Source organism: Scyliorhinus torazame, chromosome 10, assembly GCF_047496885.1.
Source record: "Scyliorhinus torazame isolate Kashiwa2021f chromosome 10, sScyTor2.1, whole genome shotgun sequence".
In the NCBI taxonomy this organism is placed as follows: domain Eukaryota; kingdom Metazoa; phylum Chordata; class Chondrichthyes; order Carcharhiniformes; family Scyliorhinidae; genus Scyliorhinus; species Scyliorhinus torazame.
In genome coordinates this window covers 34,315,998-34,339,848 of record NC_092716.1, presented here as the reverse complement: position 1 = coordinate 34,339,848, position 23,851 = coordinate 34,315,998, and the positions used below count along the sequence as shown (strand labels likewise).

Below are 23,851 nucleotides of genomic sequence, written 5' to 3'. Positions count from 1 at the left end.
GTTGCTGCTGACACTGTAGCTTGATTGTAGCCAACTGTTATTATGGTTTACTTGTTTCCAAAGCACTTTCTGATCAAATGAGAAAACAAAATGAAGGTTAAAAATAAATTTCACTTCACATGCTGAAGCATGTAATTTGTTTTCTTCTCATTTTAATTTACCTGTATACTTCAGCTAGGTCCTGTGCAATGGAAAGGAGAGAAGAGTGGGGAGAAAGGGTGCCGAGTCTGCATCGCCTTTTCACCTTGCATCTCACGATTGGTCTGGATCTGAGCCAGTTTTGAATTTGGGAGTTTATGTTGTTTAGTTGGCAAAATGGATAACAGGCGTAACCAAATTTGAACTCTTTGTCAACATTCCCTTTTGGTCAATAAAGTGCGGTATTAGAGGTGTTACAGTCAGCAAATAGTGCATTTATATCTTTATAATTATTTCCACAACCTTTGAACATTTGTGCAAGGATGAATTAACAGGAAACTCTGAATCAGTCGAGTGTTGCAGATGGTGCTGTGACCTGGGTTTACTATTCAAAACCTATGTAGATTTGCCTCATGCCAGTTACGACAAACAGGAGGCTACCGTTAAATTACAATCTTTTTTTTTAAAAGCAAATTAATGTTCACTATGCACCCCTGGCACGGTAGAAATTAATGAACGTGAGGAAGCCACTAATCCATTGTGATTGTGCTGTTTTCTCCAGCAGTTCCAAACTAATCGCTCTGAGATTTTGCCTCAACCACTTCATGCAAACAGCATCCCACACTCCAAAAATCCTGTTCAACTGAGTCCCACCCATACCCAACTCATTGATATTTGATCTTTTTGAAGTATTTATTTCTAATTAAAAAGATTAAAGTTAACAAGAACTGGTCATTTTTTGTTCCTTTACTTTTGTTGCCTCCTTAATTTAGTTGTTCATATTATCTAGCACTAAATTGAGACCTGAAATGTGACCTTATACTTGGTTAGTGTTATGTTGTTTTGTTTTATGTTCAACATGTTTAGACTGCCTTTCTTAAAAAAGTGATTTGAACCATTTGTTTTCATCAGTTTCTCATGTAAAGTGTTGGTATACAATCTAAAGGGCAATGGAATAACTGACCATTCGCAACAAGAGGAGTTAAAAATTATTTCAATTTTTTATAACTTAATGGTGTTAGCCTGCAGTTTTTTTTAGTGTTCATTTTCAAAATAAAAAATCACATTAATTTTGTATGTATTATTAGCCATCTGTTTGACTATTGAATGAATTGATAGACATTTTTGGTTAATACAGTAATTATTTAACTCCGTGCTGTCGGATCATTAGTACATTTAAGTGACCTATTAGCATCTAATTAGAGCAAGGCCCCATTCACACTCAACCAATTAAAAATTCCAAGTGGCTTTTTTTTTGAAGGATTAGAGAATCACGCTCTGCTGTTTGTTGACTAAGCGGGATCTCATTACATTGCAGCAATTCCCAGCTAGCGTTTAGTACCTTCATCATCAAACTTGCTGCAACCTGACAGAAAACCTTTAGCTTAGTTTAATATGTGGTGCAAAAGTTAAATGGCTGTTTCTGCTCTTTTCCTTTTGGTGATCGTTGGGAGAGGCTGAAAACATTCTTTCAGACGCAGTATTAAGGTCGGCAGTACAGTAGATAATGGCAGTGTGTTTGTTACGTCTACTTTTTTGCTATCAGTTTGCATTATGCTAACTTGTGTCACTTAACATTTTGGTATGTTTGAAATTTGAAGCCTTGCCACAATATTCTTATTAGATGCCTGGGAAAAGAAAATATTTAAGCATTGTCCAATTACAACGGTATTGGTACTAATTAAATCATTAATTATTATTAATTAAAATTAGCAATGGGAGAAAAATAGGAGGACCGTTGCTGATTTCTGGGCAAGTAAAAGAGGGAGTGGGTAAGGAAAAGCGGAGCGAGTAAACAATTAAGAGACTGTGATGAGGATTGTAATTGCACATTGGGGTTGTTATACTCCAGAATTCTTTACAGTTACTTCATATAAAGTAAGCATTCTTTATGTACCACAAGACTAGACCACTAGTTGCCACTAAGGAAAAGTTTCCTTTTAGGGTGCTATGATGTTGCTCAATTGAGCGTTCCTTCCATCCTGCAGCATATAAAGATACCTGTTGTGAGTTGTTGCAGGGTTCCCTTCTTCATTGTATGGGGGTATTTAATCGCAAACAATCACTCCCGTTTAGATAATAAAGAACTGGAGGTTTTTAAATTTGTTCACAGGATATAGGCATCACTAGTTCGGCCAGGGTTTATTGATAATCCCACATTTCCCTTGCAAGGGTGGCGCTGAGCAGTTGTCTTGAACCACTGCAACCCACGTGATAAGGTACTCGCCCACAGTGCAGTTAGGGAGTTATAACAGTCATTACACTTCATTAGCTGTGAAATGTTTAAGGATGTCTTTAGTTGTGAAAGGTGTTATATAATTGCAAGTTCTTTGTTTGTTTCTACATATTTTCTTGACTTTGTTGCAGTGCCTTGTGCCCATGTTTGAAAAATTATTTTGCCTTATTAGCTGCATGAATCTTTGCTGCACTAAATCCTGTAGAAGATAATATGCAGGATATTAAATTGTCTGTACCTTATGCATTATTGCCCAGTTCCAGCCTCTTCAGTACATTGTTTCGAATTGCTAGAGTTATTCTGTTCCCCCCCTCACCCTTATTCCTTCATTAAATGACTAGACATTTTCAATTCATTTCAATCTAATGGATAGAATCCTTGCAGTGCCAGACGAGGCCATTTGGCCCATCGAGTCAGCACCAACCCGTCCGAAAGAGCACCCCACCCAGGCCCACTCCCCTGTCCTCTCCCCGCTACCCCACCCAACCTTTGGACATTACGGGGCAATCTAGCATGGCCAATCCACCTAACCTGCGCATCTTTGGACTGTGGGAAGGAACCGGAACACCCGGAGGAAACCCACGCAGACACAGGGAGAACATATCAACTGCACACAGACAGTTGCCTAAGGCTGGAATGGATCCCTTGTCCCTGACGCTGTGAGGCAGCGGTGCTAACCACTGTGCCACTGTAGTTTTGAAAAGTAATACTATTCAGTGAGAATTAAAAATAATGAATGACCTTTATAAAATCCAAAAAAGGTGCACTGGATTAATTTGCATCTTTCAAAATGCTTACACTTCCTGTCATGCCAACTTTAAAGGTGGATTTGGTGGATTTGCATCTGAACTCCAAAGCTTGAATTTACTAAGAGGTAGAAAAATAAATGATGATACACTACTTTTTTAAAATGAATTTGAGCAGTAGCTTGAAAAAAACTGCTTCCCATAATTTGTTTTCAGATGGAACATGAACTATGTAAGTTTCAAGAAGCAGAACCTTGTAAACCAAGTAAGATAAAAGTGCGGCCACTTCACTGCACCATCATAGATTTGTTACATTTCACTTCTGACCTTGTTAAAATAGTAATCTAAGCAATGCAGAAACATTTTTAAATGTTTCTTGTCAAAACATGTTTTTACTTTCAGACATTGTCTCTCCAACGGCAGATGATGGAGAATTTGATCATTGCACAGGCAAGGCAGGCTGCAGTATCCTTTCATTATAGTGACATTCTTCAGAGCAAACAATTACTGAAGGAATTTTGGGGTGGTCTGGTTTTATTTTGACCTTGCCTGTGGCAAATTGGTATCTAGAAATGGTGATTGTGCATCAGTAGATTAAGTTTTAGAATTTTGTGTTCATTGTAAATGTAATAACACTTATGCTCCCAGGCATAGGTTAATTTACAGCATAATCCTGTGTCCTGCTCAAACAAGGACAGAAACAATTACAAAAGTGATTCCTGCATTTGAACTAAAAGTAGTGTCAAACAAAATATAAAACATCAGGTTAGCATGAAACTGAAGAAATTACTTACGGCAAGCATTGCCAAAATGCTAGCAATAATTCCCATCTTGCATTAAAGAACCTGCAGAATTCATGTATCTTAGTCCAGTAAAACTTTATCCTTCTGTTTTGCTTTCAGCATTCATTCATTGTACAACTGAGAGGGGCAATCCTTTCTTGGTTCGACACTTGCCCACCATCTCCCCATATCAAGAGTGTCCTCAGTAATGGCTTCTGATTCCACCCTGCATCGTTACCTCTGAAATCCCGCAAAGATCTGTCCTTGGCCTCTCCTATTCTACATCTACATGCTGACTTGGCAGTGCCATCAAAGATACGGTGACATGTTCCAAGTGAAGACAGACTGCCCAGCTCTACCATTCCAGTGCCCCTCTCAGCCTCCTTGCTGACTCTCATTTGTCAGCCTGCTTGTCTGACACCCTATCCTAGTTGAGCCAAAATTCCTTCCAGTTAAACATTTGAATGGCTAAATTCTTGTCCTCATCCCCCACCAAATGTTCCGTAGCCTCCATTGTTATGTCACAGGTCGATGTTAATAGTCCAGAATTCAATATCCTATTTGATCCTCAGCTAAACTTCTGGCTCCATTTCATCTCTACTACAAAGACGACCTTTGTAACATCAGTCGGCTGCACCCCATCTTGCCCCATGCCTTTGTCGTGTCTAGACTCGACTATTCCAATCCAATTCTGGCTGGCCTTCTAGACTTTAAACTTTAAACACCCAAAACTCCCTTTGCCGTAACCCATGGCAAGTCCTGTTTGTCCGCTGCCCTTGTGTTCATGGATTTAACATTTGCTTCTGGTATACAACTCCTTCAAAATTCTTATCTTCATGTTCAGATCACTTCATGGCATTTCCCATGTCTAGTTCTGCATCTCTCTTTCAACTCTAGTAATCACACCAAGTTGGTAAGATTGTTAACTTCATGTGATTCTTTTTTCAAATGTAAAAGTCTCACAGGTGTGTGACTAAAATACTTTAATTGCTTTGTAAAGAGTCTCTTTATTTAGTATGTCGATGTGCAAATAGTGGCTTTATCTTGGTTCTGGGAGGTTGACCCTGCTTTGGAAAGAGTCAGTTGATTTAGGGCCTATGATAAGAAACCTGATTAGATGTGTAAACGTAACCACTTATTTCTCCGCCGCACTCCTGCCTTTCAAATAACCCTAGCAGTAATGTTTACGGTCCTAACCTCTGGTCTGGGAGGTTAGGTTATTTGCTTTTGCATTTAAGGAAAAGAGATAATAGTGCAATTTAAATTGATGTTTATTCCTCTTCTTTCTGCATACCTTAAATATTCTGGGAACCCAGTAGTTGTAAAGTTATAGAGAGTGAGCAAATATCCATAACAATGTACTATACAGCTACAAAGAAAGATGGAAGAACGGAGACTGAGACTTCAAGAAGTAGCCAACAGGTGAGAAAGCTCTACATTTGTGTGGTATTTCCACCACACCCCATAATTGTTCAACTAACATCGACACTCCTTGTTCTGTCTATTTTAAGAATCTTCTTCGTTTGGAAAATTGGTTTAGATGTTATCAAAACTCTTGGCAGACAGCCACCATGTATCTTTGATTGCGACTCAGTAGATTTTTACTGTTGGACCTGATTTGAATGACTTGGCCTCCACACCTTCTGTGATAGTGTCACAAAACCCTGGGCTGGTGCACGGTCAATTCCAGCCCCACTTGACTCTGAGTCGCAACACAATTGAAATTAACAAATCATTCTGAGAATATTCCCAAAGTCTTTGGTCGCCCGATAACTACAGACGCCAGGTTTGTAAATTTTAAACAATTTTATTAATAACAATAACTAATTAAATATGCAGCCAATACAACTGGTTATCTATTATCCAATTCCTAACCCCCCTTCTTTAACTTGCCCCACCCTCTACACAGACACACGACAGACAAACTGAGGGGAAAGAGGGGAGAAGACCGACACAGAGGGGAAAGAGGGGTGTAAAGGAAAATAAGATGAAAAGTAAAAAGGACAAAAGTCTCTGTTTCAGATGGTCATCTTCCAGTACATCTTTTAGTCTAGGCCTTCAGTTGGAGCTTGTTGCTTTCAGTCTGTAATGGTTTTCACTGTAGACTTATCAGCATCTAAAGACTTCTTTGCAGATTCTGAAACAGCAGACAGAAAGCATTTTTGGGAGAAAGAAAGAGGGAGAGAGAGTGACTCACAGCTTCTTCACTCAGCAAGAAGTCTTACAACACCAGGTCAAAGTCCAACAGGTTTGTTTCGATGTCACTAGCTTTCGGAGCGCTGCTCCTTCCTCAGGTGAATGAAGAGGTATGTTCCAGAAACACACAGATAGACAGATTCAAAGATGCCAGACAATGCTTGGAATACGAGCATTAGCAGGTGATTAAATCTTTACAGATTCAGAGATGGGGTAACCCCAGGTTAAAGAGGTGCGAATTGTGTCAAGACAGGACAGTTGGTAGGATTTCGCAGGCCAGATGGTGGGGAATTAATGTAATGCGACATGAATCCCAGGTCCCGGTTGAGGCCGCACTCGTGTGTGCGGAACTTGGCTACAAGTTTCTGCTCGGCGAATCTGTGTTGTCGCGTGTCCTGAAGGTCGCCTTGGAGAACTAGTGATATCGAAACAAACCTGTTGGACTTTAACCTGGTGTAAGACTTCTTACTGTGCTCACCCCAGTCCAACGCCGGCATCTCCACATCGTCTCCTCTCAGCGGCCAGGCACATTCTGTTTCCTGGGTCCTCTGAAAACATCCCACCGGGCAGAACCCAGTCACTGTCTGTGACCGGGCAAAATGTGATTGGCCACCAGCCCACCAATTGAACCGAATCCCTCCGATCTTTCAGGTGCCAGAAATTCTGACTTCTTCTGTTCAAAATCTAAATCTTCATTGCACAGTGTACTATTTTGCAACTTTTGAGTTCCTCACTTCCTCTGTTTAACTTAAAGGTATATGCCCATTAAATATCAATGGGTTACAAATGATAAAAGAAATGGGAATAAGGGAATCAACAGGAGGGGTCCTTACAATCGAGAATTCCACAGGTTCATTACCTTTTGAGTGAAGAAATCTTTCCTAATCTCAGTCCTAAATGGTCTACCCTATATTTTGAGACTTTTTCCCCTGGTACTAGATTCCCTACCCAGGGAAAATATCCCCCCTCCGCATCTAGTCTGTCCAGCCCTGGTAGAATTTTATACATTTCAATCAGATCTTCTGTCATCCTTCCTTCTAAACTCGAGTGAATACAAGCCCAATCAAACCAAACTCCTCATACGACAGTTTCCCCCCAACTCCAGTGATAGCCTCGTGAACCTCCGCTGCACTCCCTCTTTGGCAAGTATATCCTTTCTTGGGTAGGGAGATCAAATCTGTTCGCAATATTCCAGGTGTTTTCTCACCTGTCCCTGTATAACTGCAGTAAGACATCATTACTTCTGAACTAGAATCTTCTTGCAATGAAGGCAACATACTATTTGCCTAATTATTTGCTGCATTCTCCACTTTCATTGACTGGTGTACAAGGACATCCAGATCCCTCTACATCCACACTTCCCAATATATCAGCATTTAGATAATGCTCTTCCTTTCTGCTTTTCACACCAAAGTGCATAGCTTCACATTGAGCCATGCTGTACTGCATCTGCCGTGTATTTGTCCACTCGCTCAACTTGTCCAATTCACATTGAAGCATCCACTTCCTTTAATACTTTGGGATGTAGATTATCAGACCGTGATTTATCTGCCTTTTACCCCATTAATTTCCTTCGCACCAGGGGCTGAATTCCCCCCCCTCCCCCCCCCCCACGCTGGGTAGGAGAATCACCGGGGCGCCGCACGAGTCCTGCCACGCTGCCCTGGCACCCGCACATGATTCTCCCACCCCCTACCCCCAAACCGGCGCGGCGAGAATCACGGCTGGCCGCTGGGAGAATCGCCGCTCGCCATTTGTAACGGGCGAGCGGCGATTCTCCGGCCCGGATGGGCCGAGCAGCCTGCCCAACACGACGGCATCCCGCCGGCGCCGTCCACACCTGGTCGCTGCCGGTGGGAACAGTGCGGGAACGCCTGTGCCGGAAGGGTGGTTCCTGCACCGGGAGCGGCCTCAAAAGGGGTCTGGCCCGTGATCGGTGCCCACTGATCGGCGGGCCGGCCTCTCTGAAGGAGGACCTTTCCTCCGCCGCCCCGCAAGATCCATCCAACGTAAATGACGCAATGCCGCTCCTAGCCCCCCGGGGGCAGGAGAATAGGGGGCTGGGAGCAGGCTCCGATGCCGGTCACTCCGGCGTCGGGACTTCGTCTCCCGATGGGAGAATTGTGCCCCATTTTCTTACTAATATTGATTTCCTTCAATTCAGACATCTCACTCGACCCTTGTTTCCTTAATACTTCTGGGAGGTTATTTGTGCCATCTTTTGTGAAGACCGAATCAAAGTATGTTTTCAATTCTTCTGCCATTTCTTTGTACCACAGTACAATTTCTCTGACTTCTGATTGTAGGGACCTACATTTGGCTTTATTAATCATTTTCTCTTCACATTTTTATGGAAGATTCTGCAGTCATTTTCTATGTTCCCAGCAATTTTACTCATACTCTATTTTCAAATCATAGAATCACTACAGTGCAGAAGGAGGTCATTTTGCCCATCGAGTCTGCACCAACCCTCAGAAAGAGTACCATACCTAGGCCCATGCCACCACCCCATCTCAGTAATCCCACATAATCTTGATGGCCAATCCATCCAACCTGCACATTTGTGGACTGTGGGTGGAAACCAGAGCACCCAGAGGAGACCCACAGACTCTGGGAGAATGTGCAAACTTCACACTGTTGTCCAAGGTCAGAATTGAACCCCAGTCCCTGGTGCTGTGAGGCAGCAGTGCTAACCACTTTGCCAACCTCTTGTTCAAATTTTTTGTCCTCTTTTGCTGAATTCTAAAACGCCCCCAATCCTCAGGCTTGCTGCTTTTTCTGTCAGTTTGATATTACTCCTCTTTTGAGTTAATATTAGCCCTGATTTATTTTGAGCCACTTTTCCTTTTATTTTTGCTGCAGACTGACCGGAATGAATAATTGGTGTAATTCATGCACACGTTCTTTAAACTTAAACCATTGCCTATCCAGCGTCAACCCCTTTTGGAAGGTTCTCCAATATATCCTTGCCAATTCATGCAGCATACTGTCATCATTCCCTTTATTTAGATTCAAGACCCTAGTTTTGGATTCAACTACTTTGCTCTTCATCTTTAATAAATTCTATCATGTCATGGCCGCTCTTCCACAAGGAATCCCACACAACAAGATTTTTAATCAATCATTTCTCATTTTACCATACCCAGTCTAGAACAGCCTGTTCTTTCGTTGGTTCCTCAACGTATTGGTCTAAAATATCATGGACAGGCTCCAGGAACTCCTCCGCCACTATAACATTGCTGTGCTCTAAGAATTCATCCTCCATTATACCACTGCTATATGCAGCAGTTTCACTGGAAATTGGTAGCTGACCAACTGCAGGGAAGTGAAGATCGGGGGAGTCCAGAGGCTGTCTTCTGGGACTGAGAAAATGTGTCCAGTAGTAATCTAATCCAGGGAAGTTGAGAGTCTTGCAGTTGAGGAAAGGGATGGAGACCCTCGTGTAGCAGAACGCAGACTTTCCTTATGGGATCCTTGCTCTTTCAGATCCCACTATGGATTGTTATTAAAGGAAAATTCCTTAGTCTAGGTGGCTTCCCAATATGGCTGTGATATGCACCCCATTCGAAAACAAGTTGAAATTCCATCAAGTTTGCATGTACACCATCTGGGGGAAAAAAGGAACCATTGGAGTTTGCTGAAAAGTGCTATTCTTTGAGGTAAACGTTTAATGCATTACAGATGTTAAACCCTTTCTGTTTTCTCTGCGGCCCTCCCCACCACCCCCATTGCAATGGATCAACAGGACTTGGTGTGAGTTAGAGCTTGGGAAACAGAGTTTTGGATGAACTCAAGTTTATGGAACCTAACGGCTTTCACTGTTATCAAAGTAAATTGGACAGCAACTCCCCTCAATTTGCACATGCACAGTTAAATGCAAACATCAAGAGGTTGCTACGTTGCCCTGCTCTTCTACAAGCTTCACTCTGCCAGTACCTTGCAGTGAGACATTGCGTTGAAACAAATGGAATGCACAAAGTTGTGCTTTCATGATTGACGTACGCTAAACTCATGAAATATGTTAGAGCTTGTTCATTCAATGTAAGTAAATATTTAAGGGTGTGATAAGCCTTAATCCTTGCCAGTCAACTTCTGACGTTGAATATTAACTTTAACAAATTTATTCCTTCAGACAAATGTTTGGGATTAATAAGAAGTATTTTTATCTTTTTTCTTCAGTCTCTTTTACCTCTATCTCTTAATCTTTACTTTCTTCCCCTCTTTTTCACTTCCTATGCATGATTTGGCATTGAATTTGTTATTCTAGCACACATTTCCTGATTCAGACTCTGTACTGCTCATTAATGATTCTCCAGTCTGATTGATTATGGAGACGAACAGTTTTATGCCCTGTTCACAGGTCCCAGATTCCTTACAGAGGATGCCATGCTGGAAGAGTTATCTAGTTACAGCAAGTTCCAGGCAAAATCTCATAGAAAATCTGCAGGAATGTGCAAGTGTTTGGCAGAGTGTTCCTCTTCTTTGTTTAGGGAATAATGTCACTTATTAACCAGTGCTACAAAGAACAAAAAATATTAAGTTTTCAGAAGCTTTAAATCTTTTAAAAGTCTGCTGTTTTTAGATTTTTCCCATACCGATGGTTGGTGAGAATATAACTTTTTTTCAAAATGACTGTTTAATGTAAGGCGAGGGATATTGCCCCTCATGATTTTGATTCCTTTTCAAGGAGGTTTTCAAACAGTGCCACACTGACCCCTGAAGAGGAGGAACAGAGAAATGTATACACAAGCATTTTAGAGTTTGAGCAAGACCATGTAAGTATCAAAAGAAAAACACCTCATTCTGTTCAGCTGTAAGAGTTTCATGTTTCAATAATAGTGTTTCTTTGACCGACCAAATAGAACATCTTGTTTTCAAGGACTTGAGAGTAATCCTGGCTGCGCAAAGTCCCTTCTGAAGACAACTTTATACATATTTTTCAACTTCGGAAATCACTATATAAACATTGAAGTGAAGTGAATATTGTGTTTCTAATCACAATTCTAAATAGGATGTGCAGGCATAGTGGACTTTTTTTTAAAAAGTAAGTCCAGCGCCTGATTTTGATCAAGGCTAGGACAGTTCAGCAGTCAAGAGTTGGATTATTTTGTTGCAAAAATATTTTTACCTTAACTGTAAATTAACTGTACTTATAATAAACTACTCCACAACGAATGATACTTGCACTTTGAATCTTTTGTTTTGTAGGAGTGGCCCAAACAATGGAAAATGAAATTAAGATCACAACCTAATGACCATGTGCTGGTGGCTGACCTTTTATCCCAAATGCTGAGGTAAAGATTTGATTATTTTCCAGTCGTACGGTAGGTACCCTTGAAGATATCGGAAATGTTACAGCTAGTCATTCCCCCCATCCCCAACCTTGGTGTTGATGCTTGATCTTGGCTTTGGCAGCCTTTCAAATTCTAAATATGATTTCACACCTTTAGTCACCCAGCCTTCATATAGCAGGGCAGTTTGAAACTCTAGTTGGTTGGCCATGCCATATGCCAATTCCAGTTTCTATTTTGTTTTTGAAGTAGTTCTGTTCTCCGGCAGACCACTAGATGGAGCACCACATAAACTCTGTTTGCTCCTCTGAAAGTGCCTTTGAAAAATTATTTTGTTGCGTGGAGAATTAGTAACAATATTTTCAAGCTGACTTTCACAGATGTGTTACAGAACACATTCTGAGCCAGCAAACAGCAGGAATATTAAATAAGAACATAAGAAATAGAAGCAGGAGTAGGCCGTTGAGCCCACTCCACCATTCAATGAGATCATGTCTAATTTCTACTTCAACACCATTTTCCCGTACTCTCTCTCTATCCCTTGGATGTTTTTAATATTTAGAAATCCATCGATCTCTGTCTTGAACATACTCGACGACTGAGCCTCCACAGTCCTCTGGGAGGAGAATTCCACGTATGAACATTCCAATAACATTTGGTTCGAAAATTAATTTTGGAACCTGTTGTGGTTACAACGTAGCTGAGACAATGGCTTCAAAAGGGGTTGAACTGAATCCTACAGTTTGCCCTACTTCAATGAGATCACGTTAGTGACCACACTTTAAAAATACATAGCGACTTTCATTCTCTGTTCCTTCACGCGGGCAGGTTTCTCCCTCCTGCTGCTGTGAATGGAAATTTCTCTGAGCGCCAAGTTCTCCATCCTCGCTGGCAGCGGCAGCAAGGTGGACTCACAGCGGAGGATCCGGCGGACTCAGCGGAGAATCCCGCCAGGCATTTGTGTCAGTGCAGACCAGTAGGGGCTGGTTTAGCACAGTGGGCTAAGACAGCTGGCTTGTAATGCAGAACAAGACCAGCAGCGCGGGTTCAATTCCCGTTCCAGCCTCCTCGAGCAGGCGCCGGAATGTGGCGACTAGGGGCTTTTCACAGTAACTTAATTGAAGCTTACTTGTGACAATAAGCAATTATTATTAATTATTATTATTAGTTACTGGTAACGTTATGAAAATCATTCTTTCGATCGGTGTTACCTGGTGTAGAATTAGCTTTCTCGTATAAAATGAAAACAGAAAATGTTGAAATACTTGGCAGTTCAAGCACCATCCTTCGAGGACGAATAAGAGTCAGCATCTTCAACCTTGATGAAAGGTCACCGACCTGAAACATTAACTCTGCCTCTCTCTCCACAGATGCTGCCAGACTGCTAAGTATTTCCAGAACTTTTATCCTTATTTCAGATTCCCAGTTAGTTTTCTCTTTCTTATTATTTGTTTGTTGGAGGTTAATCAAATCCTAGGGCATTTCCATTGACCAGAAACTGAACTGGACCAGCCATATTAATACAGTGGCTAGAAGAGGAGGTCCGAGGCAGGGAATTCTATGGCAAGTAACTCATTTCCTGACTCCCCAAAGTCCATCTGTCCACACATGAATTACGAGTCATTCAATAAGCTATAGTTAATCTGATTCTAACCTCATGCCTACTACCTCCGATAACATTTCACCCTGTACCAGCCTCCCCGAACAGGCACCGGAATGTGGCGACGAGGGGCTTTTCACAGTAACTTCATTTGAAGCCTACTTGTGACAATAAGTAATTTTCATTTCATTTCACCCCCTTGTTTATCAAAAATCTTTCTACCACTGCCTTAAAATTGTTGTGCCATCATCAAATTTCACAACCAGGGGCGTCATTCTCCGACCCCCCCCCCCCGCCGGGTCGGAGAATGGCCGTTGGCCGCCGTGAATCCCACCCCCGCCGAAGTCTCCGGTACCGGAGATTGGGCGGGGGCGGGAATCTGGCCGCACCGGTTGGCGGGACCCCCCGCTCAATTGCCCGGCCCGAATGGGCCGAAGTCCCGCCCAGAAATTGCCTGTCCCGCCGGCGTAAATCAAAGCTGGTATTTACCGGCGGGACCAGGCGGCGTGGGCGGGCTCCGGGGTCCTGGGGGGGGCGCGGGGCGATCTGACCCCGGGGGGTGCCCCCACGGTGGCCTGGCCCGGGATCGGGGCCCACCGATCCGCGGGCGGGCCTGTGCCGTGGGGGCACTCTTTCCCTTCCGCCTCCGCCACGGCCTCCACCATGGCGGAGGCGGAAGAGACTCTTCCCACTGCACATGCGCGGGAAGCTGTCGGCAGCCGCTAACGCTCCCGCGCATGCGCCGCATTTCCGCGCCAGCTGGCGGGGCACCAAACGTCATTTCCGCCAGCTGGCGGGGCAACAAACGCCATTTCCGCCAGCTGGCGGGGCGGAAATCCCTCCGTCGCCAGCCTAGCCCCTCAATGTTGGGGCTAGGCCCCCAAAGATGCAGAGCATTCCGCACCTTTGGGCCGGCGCGATGCCCGTCTGATTGGCGCCGTTTTGGGCGTCAGTCGGCGGACATCGCGCCGTTGGGGGAGAATTTCACCCCATATCTTTGGACCCTTCATTGAAGTCATTGATATAAATTGTAAAAGGTTGAGGAGCACTGATTCTTGTGGCACAACACTTGTTACATTCCACCAATTAGAAAAAGACCCATTAATGGCTACTTTCTGTTTCCTGTTAGCTAGGCAATCTTCTGTCAATGCTAATATGTTTTCCCCCTCTCCCCACACCATGAGCTTTTATTTTCCACAATAACCTTTGATGAGCCACCGTCACCGTATCAATTGCCTTCTGGAACTCTGGACCAATTCCACTTTGTCCACAGTACATGTAACTTCTTCAAAGAACTCCAATAAATTGGTTAAACATGATTTCCCTTTCACAAAACCATGTCGACTCTGCCTGATTGCCTTGAATGCCATAACATTTTTAGTAGTGGTTTCCAACATTTTCCCTATTACAGATATTAAGCTAACTGGCTTGTAGATTCCTGATTTCTGTCTCCCTTTTTGCATGAAGTCGTTACATTTGCTATTTTCCCATCTGATGGCACCTTCCCAGAATCTAGGGAATTTTAGTAAATTAAAACTAATGCATCAATTATCTCACTTCTTGTAAGACCCAAGGGTGAAGTTGAACAGGACCTGTGGATTTGTCAGCTCGCAGCTCCGACAATTTCCTAAGTACCGCTTCTCTGGTGTTTGTAATTTTCCTGAGTTCCTCCCTTCCTCCCAATTCCTGATTTACAGCTAATTCTGGGATGTTACTTATATCCTCTATAGTGAAGACTGATGCAAAATACCGGTTCAATTCACCTGCTAGCTCCTTATTTTCAGGTTCATTTTCTATAGGACCAATGCTCAACTTGTCAACTCATATTTCTTATTTAAAAATCTATAGAAACTCTTGCCACCTGTTTTTATATTTATAGCTAGCTTTCTCTCATATTCTAATTTTTCCCTCCTAATTAATCTTTTAGTCTTTCTTTGCTTGTCTTTATATCCCGTTCAGTCTTCTTCCCTGCCTCCCATTCTTGCACGATTATATGCTTTTTCATGGAAGATTGATACCGCTTTTGACGTTTTTCATTAATCCACAGATGGTGGAATTTTTCTTTCTCGGAATGTATTCACTTGGAGTATTCTGAAATATCCCATTAAATTTCTATTGACCTATTCCTGAACCTCATTTGCCATTTCACGTCAACTAGTTCTGCTTTCCTGACCTCATAATCTCCCCTATTTAAATTTAAAATAATAGGATGGAATTCTCCCATTTTGCGACCATGTGTCGTGCTTGGTGGCTCTGCCAGTGCCTGGCTTGCCGAATAGAATGGCAGAATCCTGTGCCTGAAACCTCATTCATTACGCATAGGCAAGTTTCCCTACGGCTCTTCTAGCGGACCGGCAGCTAGTTTGCCCACCCTCGGCTGACTGGTTTGAAAGACCCTGTGCCATATTGAAATACCAGCAGTCCAGCACAGTCGTATCACTTTCTCCAGTCTTTCACCAGATTGTGCAGTATTTTTTTTATTCGTTCAAGGGATGTGGGGATTGCTGGCTGTGGTAGCATTTATTGCCCAACCCTAATTGCCCTTGAATTGAGTGGTTTACTCGGCTATTTCAGAGGGCATTTAAGAATCAATCATATTACTGCAACCCAGAAGGAAAAGGCTAGCAGCCTAGAGTACAAATTCAAGCAGGTTTTTTTGAGAGCTAGCTTCCCTCCCCTCGTTCTTCCCTCTGCCTTCCATTGTCTGTCTTTTTCATCCACCTCATTACCTCTCTACCTGCCATCTCTACCCCTTGTCCCTTCTTGCACAGCCCCCCTTCCACAATGTCCCATTGTCTTAGTCAGGCTCCCACTCCCACCTTACTTCTACCCCGGTTGACCGTTTGTTATGGTGGCTGCATGAGTCACACAGCACCGTATTATCCAGATAGACACTGGTGTGTGGCACCAGGGGAAAGGAGACGGTGTCACAGGTGAGTCCAGCCACACGGTGCTGTCCACAAAGATAGGTTCAGCATGCAGATGTAGGCAGGAACGCGTACGTCCCGGCAAAGTAGTGCACAGCACATCAGGAGCAGCGCAGCAGTATAGCAGAAAGCTTTATTGCACTCAACTTGAAGTCTTTTGTCAACTGAGGACCGCCTTGTGCACGTCGTTCTTTAACAATTAGGTTTAATGTCAACGTGATTTCCCGCTGGCGTGAGACAGGATCAGAAGGTCTGACGTGACGCAGGCAGCTGCTTTAAAGAGCATTTATGAGATGCAAATTAATGCAGGTGACGTTTGCACCATCTGCCAACGGGATGACCAACCCGCCATTGGGCGAATTGCAGCGTAATTATACACCAGATTTCAGACATTTTGGCCCCCCACCAAATTCTCTGTGTCCGCCCACTGCAGGTGGGTTGGGTGGATTCTGCCCTTGGTTTTGGAACCGCTCTTCTCTCTCAAACTGAATGTGAAATTCATATCATACGATGATCTTGCAAACTTTCCGTCAAGTGAATTAAAGATGTCTCAGAATTTTTTATCTTTTCTTTCCCGTACGCTCTTCTTTCCTTTTTCTTCCTCGCCACCCATTGAAGTATTCCAAAATGTGGCTCGATACTCAAAGATTTGAGCACAGCAGCAACTGGGAACCATGTAAAAGCAGAATGGTTTAATATCCTTTCTCCTCGGGTATCCTTATGTGAATTAATGCTTTCAGCAGCAATAGAGAAACTTGAAATATGTTGCCACTTGAAAAGAGCAGAATATTGATCCATTTTTCCCATAATGCTTTTCAAAATATATTTTCTCTAGTTATTTGGTAGAACTTGAGTATTGCTGAAAAAAAGAGATGTAGAATCTTTTCACCTTGCACTCAGCAGGGCACGTCACAAGAATACCAATGTAAGGGGAAAACAACAGTTCAATATTGTGTGAGAAGAGAGTGCTGATTGATTGGCAAATGAAATCTGATTGGTAAAGGCATTGTCATGGAGATGCACCAGTTGATGGTGACTGACGGTTAACTGCCAAGTATTATTTGACATTTAAATCAGGCAGCCCTGAGGAATGAGTCAGCGAATGGCAGTCACTTATTTTGTTTAGCTGAAACCGGCACAATGTGTGTAAATTTTCTTTTTGTCTGCAAAGTGCAGGGCCCTATGTATTCATGTATGTAAGTTCCGGTACACACACATGCATCATACTGCGAGCTCGAATACCAATCTTAAATTGGTTGTCCACTTGCTTATAGTCGAGTGGTAAGGGGGATAGGGGTAGTTGAGTGCTTGGAGGGATATTTAGAGGGTGGGAATGTTGGGGGGAGGGGGTTTCAGGATGATAGTCAGGGATTGGGGATGGTAGTCGAGTGTGTGGCTTGTCAAACTGGTTTGGGGGTGGTCATTGGTGGTCCGGGTGTGGGGGTCATAGTTGGTGATGGGGATGTGGGTAGTTGGGGTGTCAGGGCAGAGGTAGCCAGGGGATCCAGTAGGAGGTTGGGAGGCAGATTAGTGGTACAGCTATCCAGGAGTTAGAACTGGTTCTAATTCTTCTAACCTTTCCTGGGAAACCATTCTGTGTCTTGAATTGGAAGCATCCAAAGTCTCACATTTTAAATCGGAATGTCAGAGAGTTCCAGATGGAGGGTAATTGCCCATCAGAGGTTTCCAGGCAATTTCAAAGGAGTCCTTGCATTGGAACTTCTGAGTGATCTGAGTGATCCTCCAGCTCATCTTTGAGGGTATCTCCAGAATACAACCACCCAGACACTGGACGATCTGGCCCAAACGGCAATCACATTTTTTGCAGTACTATAAATATTTTAGCCATCATGTTGAATGGAACTTTTCGCAATATTTTAGACATCTCCAGATGTATATAATAAATTAGGCTTCAGTCCAAAACATTTTTTTCCAATATTTTCTCTCCTGCCTTTGGATCTTGATGTGGTGCTGGTGGTTTCTGATATTTCACCCAAGTGGTCATCTTCAACATGTGAGCCAAGGTGGGGATTGTCAGCAAACTATTAATCTTATGTGCTATCAAAGGCAAGCCTGATCCTGTCTTCAACTCTCACGAATTCATGCATGCTTCCTCATAAGAGTCACGCAATGCTGATCAGAAATAGGGTGCCAAATTTAATTTCTCCTGTCTAGTCTAGTGGCATTGAGACTTATTTGCAAATTTAATGTAAACAAGGGTTTTAATCCTTAAGCATGTCTGAGTACCACACGAGCACCAGCAGTAATCGGTTAAAACAAATTTACTTTTAAAATGTATTTGTAAGCAATACTGAGAAACTGGATGACTTAGGCGTGTGTTACTTAATTTGCTGAACAAAGACTGCAAAACAGAATCCCTAAATACTCTGCTAGAAAAGAATGAGTGGAGGGATTTATTGCTTCAGTCTACAGGCTTTTTTATTGCTTTGTGCAAACATTTAAGTTTTAAAAAAAAAAATTCTTTCATGGGATATGGCTGTCATTGACAAGGCCAGCATTTGTTACCCATCCCTAACTGCCCTTGAGCTGAGCGGCTTGGTAGGTCATTTCAGAGGCCAGTGTGGGTCTGGAGTCACATGTAGGCCAGACAGTGTAGGACAGTAGATATCCTCCCCTAAAGGACATTAGTGAACCAGGTTTTTATGACAACTAATAGTTTCACGGTCATCGTTACTGAGAGTAGCTTTCAGTTCCAGATTGCATTAATTAAATTTAAATTTGACCAGCTGCCATGGGTGGAAATTGAACCCATGTCCCCAGATCATTACTTGGATGGAGGGAAATTTGTTGAGTGTATTCAGGAGGAATTTCTCATTCAGTATGTGGATGGACCGACTAGAGAGGGGGCAAAACTTGACCTCGTCTTGGGAAATAAGGAAGGGCAAGTGACAGAAGTGTTAGTGAGGGATCACTTTGGGACAAGTGACCATAACTCCATTAGTTTTAAGATAGCTATGGAGAATGATAGGTCTGGCCCAAGAGTTAAAATTCTTAATTGGGGCAAGGCCAATTTTGATGGTATCAGACAGGAACTTTCAGAGGTAGATTGGGGGAGACTGTTGGCAGGCAAAGGGACGGCTGGTAAATGGGAGGCTTTTAAAAATGTTAACCAGGGTTCAGGGTAAGCACATTCCCTTTAGAGTGAAGGGCAAGGCTGGTAGAAGTAGGGAACCCTGGATGACTCGAGATATTGAGACTCTGGTCAAAAAGAAGAAGGAGGCATATGACGTACATAAACAACTGGGATCAAGTGGATCCCTTGAAGAGTATAGAGATTGTCGAAATAGAGTTAAGAGGGAAATCAGGAGGGCAAAAAGGGGACATGAAATTGCTTTGGCAAATAATGCAAAGGAGAATCCAAAGAGCTTCTACAGATACATAAAGGGAAAAAGAGTAACTAGGGACAGAGTAGGGCCTCTTAAGGATCAACAAGGGCATCTATGTGCAGAGCCACAAGAGTTGGGTGAGATCCTGAATGAATATTTCTCATCGGTATTCATGGTGGAGAAAGGCATGGATGTTAGGAAACTAAGGGAAATAAATAGTGATGTCTTGAGAAGTGTGCATATTACAGAGGAGGATGTGCTGGAAGTCTTAAAGTGCATCAAGGTAGATAAATCCCCGGGACCTGATGAAATGTATCCCAGGATGTTGTGGGAGGCTAGGGAGGAAATTGCGGGTCCCCTAAAAGAGATATTTGAATCATCGGCAGCCACAGGTGAGGTGCCTGAAGATTGGAGAGTAGCGAATGTTGTGCCCTTGTTTAAGAAGGGCAGCAGGGAAAAGCCTGGGAACTACAGACCGGTGAGCCTAACGTCTAGTAGGTAAGTTGCTAGAAGGTATTCTGAGAGACAGGGTCTACAAGCATTTAGAGAGGCAAGGACTGATTCGGGGCAGTCAGCATGGCTTTGTGCGTGGAACATCATGTCTCAGAAATTTGATTGAGTTTTTTGAGGGGGTGACCAAGAAGGTAGATGAGGGCAGTGCAGTAGACGTTGTCTACATGGACTTTAGCAAAGCCTTTGACAAGGTACCGCATGATCGGTTGTTGCAGAAGGTTAAAGCTCACGGGATCCAGGGTGAGGTTGCCAATTGGATTCAAAATTGGCTGGACGACAGAAGACAGAGGGTGGTTGTAGAGGGTTGTTTTTCAAACTGGAGACCTGTGACCAGTGGTGTGCCTCAGGGATCGGTGCTGGGTCCACTGTTATTTGTGATTTATATTAATGATTTGGATGAGAATTTAGGAGGCATGGTTCGTAAGTTTGCAGATGACACCAAGATTGGTGGCACAGTGGATAGTGAAGAAGGTTATCTAGGATTGCAACGGGATATTGATCAATTAGGCCAGTGGGCCGACGAATGGCAGATGGAGTTTAATTTAGATAAATGTGAGGTGATGCATTTTGGCAGATCGAATCAGGCCAGGACCTACTCAGTTAATGGTATGGCGTTGGGGAGAGTTATAGAACAAAGAGATCTAGGAGTACAGGTTCATAGCTCCTTGAAGGTGGAGTCGCAGGTGGACAGGGTGGTGAAGAAGGCATTCGGCATGCTTGGTTTCATTGGTCAGAACATTGAATACAGGAGTTGGGACGTCTTGTTGAAGTTGTACAAGACATTGGTACGGCCACACTTGGAATAATGTGTGCAGTTCTGGTCACCCTATTATAGAAAGGATATTATTAAACTAGAAAGAGTGCAGAAAAGATTTACTAGGATGTTACCGGGACTTGATGGTTTGAGTTATAAGGAGAGGCTGGATAGACTGGGACTTTTTTCCCTGGAGCGTAGGAGGCTTAGGGGTGATCTTATAGAGGTCTATAAAATAATGAGGGGCATAGATAAGGTAGATAGTCAACATCTTTTCCCAAAGGTAGGGGAGTCTAAAACTAGAGGGCATAGGTTTAAGGTGAGAGGGGAGAGATTCAGAAGGGCCCAGAGGGGCAATTTCTTCACTCAGAGGGTAGTGAGTGTCTGGAATGTGCTGCCAGAGGTAGTAGTAGAGGCGGGTACAATTGTGTCTTTTAAAAAGCATTTAGATAGTTACATGGGTAAGATGGGTATAGAGGGTTATGGGCCAAGTGCGGGCAACTGGGACTAGCTTAATGGTAAAAACTGGGTGGCATGGACTGGTAGGGCCGAAGGGCCTGTATCCATGCTGTAAACTTCTATGATTCTATGATTCATTAGCCCAAGCTTCTGGATCACTAGTCCAGTGACATTGCTGCAATGCCACCATCTTCCCACTACCCCGGTGTAATTATTTGCTACTTTACTCACAAATGGTAGTTAATAACTTATAATTTTATTGAGAGAATGCCATGGACATGCCCTCCCCAGGGACTGACTTTTAATTTGTTACACTGCATGGTGTCACTAACTTTTAAGTGTGAAACTACCTCCTACTTGCTGGAAGGCATTTCTTATCACAAGAATGTTTAATTCTGCTCAGCATAGAAAGATTATCAGTTGTTTGAAAACTCTGTCACTCATGCCATTTAGAAGAATGTTGTTCGATGTTGATGAAAACACGGATTTCTTTTGTAAGGTTTCGGGATGACTCACTTTTACCCACCTGTTCACTTGTGACTGTTTATATGGGAACATTCTATTCCGATTTATTATTGCAAACTCATTTTCATATTTCAAAATATCACTATGACGATGCCAACAAATTCACTACTTCTGCGCGCTCTCTCTTGGGTTATTTCAACAAACTTGCAACTCATGGAAATCTAATCAACTTTTAGACATATTGGGGAATTATGTACTCCACAACTTTTGTACCTCGGTGTTTCTTGAATATGTATGACTAGGGAGCAAATGGATTTTGGAAGTTAAGTAAATGGAGATTGAAAATTAATTTCTATTTTCGGCACAAGTGTAATTCATATGAAGTCAACTGTGATTCAATTCAAAGATTTTATGATTGTTTTTCTCGTACATTTTAAAGGGTTGTTCATTGGAAGACTATTTTAAATGTTATTTCTGAATAATGATCCGCAGGGTTCAGGATTTTGTAATGTGGGAATTATGCCGTGAAACTCTGAGCTTAGATCATGTATATATTTCTCCCCTCATCCATTGTGAATTAATTTTGTTTTTGATCAATTGTTTCATTCTCTAGCTGTTCAGAATATCCAGTCTCCCAACTACTGAAGAAACTGCAATGCAGAATCTACAGCAAGCTCTATCCTGTTGTGAATAAACATTTTTCAGACCTGTCTAGTGTCAGTGAACTGGATGCAGGCACACCATTCTACTCGTCTCTCTCCCAGTATTCGCTGAGGACAGACGTGACGTCGTCACTCAACAAGGGAAGCCGATTAAAGTCTTCCAAAAGTGCATGTTGTTTGGGGTCTGTTCAAGATCATAGCAAAATAAATACTGGTGGATTAAGACATAGTTCCTCTGTTAGCTCAGTGACATTCACTGAATATCGCAATGCAAATTTGGATATTGGTGAGCAGAGTGGACTAGCACACAATGTTACTGATCAAATCATCTCGACGACTGCTATGCCAGATCTGGTGGGTGATAAAGCCAGTCCTTTTGAAGATTTGGAACACTATGTGATGAAGTTTGCACCACAACCAGGAAACATTACAGATAACCTGATGCAGTTGACAAATGATGATCATCTTCACCAAATGGAAGATATTCCATTGCAAAATCACCTGAAGAATATTGTAACAGATGTACATAATTCAATAGGTAATGTACTCATTCCCTCTTCAACTTTAACTCGATGTAACAATTCTATAGTTCCAGTACATAACTGCATGGAGAAGAGATTTTCTGGTCAAAATGGGGAAAGTTATTCTGAAATTTGCTATTGGGTAATACAAGTGTTAAGAGCACAGCTGATGTTGAATGCTAGGGTATTCCAAATCCCAGAAGGGAAACTTGGAATGCCTGCTCTCAACTCTTAGTTTTCAATTTTGGTATAATGTGAGGAATGATGTGAACATCAGTGAAGGATGTCCCAGACGATTTTGTGACTTGAAGCAAAATAAAGGGGCGGGTTTCTCCGGTCCGCCAGCCGCGTTTTCCGGTGCGGCATAGCCCCCAGCGGCAGCTAGATTCTCCCTTCCCGCAGCCGGCCAATAGGGTTCCCGTTGTAACCACCCCACACCATCGGCAAACCCGTTGGTGTGCTGCTGGCGGACTGGGGGATCCCACCTGCGGAGAATTCTGCTGATTGTTTATTACACAATAAAACACATAACAAGAAAATCAACTGAAATACACATAATGACATTAATGGCTAATCTTTCAATTTACCCAGTTCCTAACCTCAGAGCTAAACCTCCCCAAACAGCATCCTTAGTTCCACCAACCTGACTTGCTACAATTTCCATTTTAAAATAGTTTGTTGTTCTTCAACCATGCAACTACCAGAACGCATTCCCAAACATTGGATTCCTTATTTTTCCATTTTTGTCATGATTTCCTAACACTAGCACAGACTTTTGAATCATTAGTGGTGTTATAGCACAAAAGGAGGCCACTTGGCACATTGTGTCTGTACCAGATCTCCGGATGAACAATTTGCTTACTCCTCCCGCCTTTTAACTTTGCACAATCTTCCTTTGCAGATAAGAGTCTAAATCCATTTTGAATGCTTCAATTGAACCTGCCTCTACCACACTGTTCAGCAGAGCATTACAAATCTTAACCACTCGCTGCATTAAATAATCTTTCCTCATGTTGCTTTTGCTTCTTTTACCAAGTACTTTAAATCTGTGCCTCTCATTTGTTTTTTTTTAAATTGAGAGTACCCAATTTACTTTTTCCAATTAAGGGACAATTTAGCATGGCCAATCCATCCACCCTGCACATCTTTGGTTTGTGGGGGCGAAACCCACGCAAACATGTGGAGAATGTGCAAACTCCACACGGACAGTGACC

At 42.8% G+C, this 23,851-nt stretch overlaps 1 protein-coding gene across 2 annotated transcripts in view; it reads left to right on the top strand.

The window, feature by feature from the left end:
* vps9d1 (VPS9 domain containing 1) overlaps positions 1-23,851 on the top strand; it is a 130,292-nt gene that overhangs the window by 29,417 nt on the left and 77,024 nt on the right. For both annotated transcript variants that reach the window (XM_072517939.1, XM_072517938.1), the window contains 5 exons: positions 3,523-3,585; positions 5,272-5,324; positions 10,786-10,873; positions 11,307-11,392; positions 22,068-22,654. In XM_072517939.1, coding sequence (XP_072374040.1) covers positions 3,523-3,585; positions 5,272-5,324; positions 10,786-10,873; positions 11,307-11,392; positions 22,068-22,654 — 877 coding nt within the window. The remainder of the gene's footprint in view (positions 1-3,522; positions 3,586-5,271; positions 5,325-10,785; positions 10,874-11,306; positions 11,393-22,067; positions 22,655-23,851) is intronic.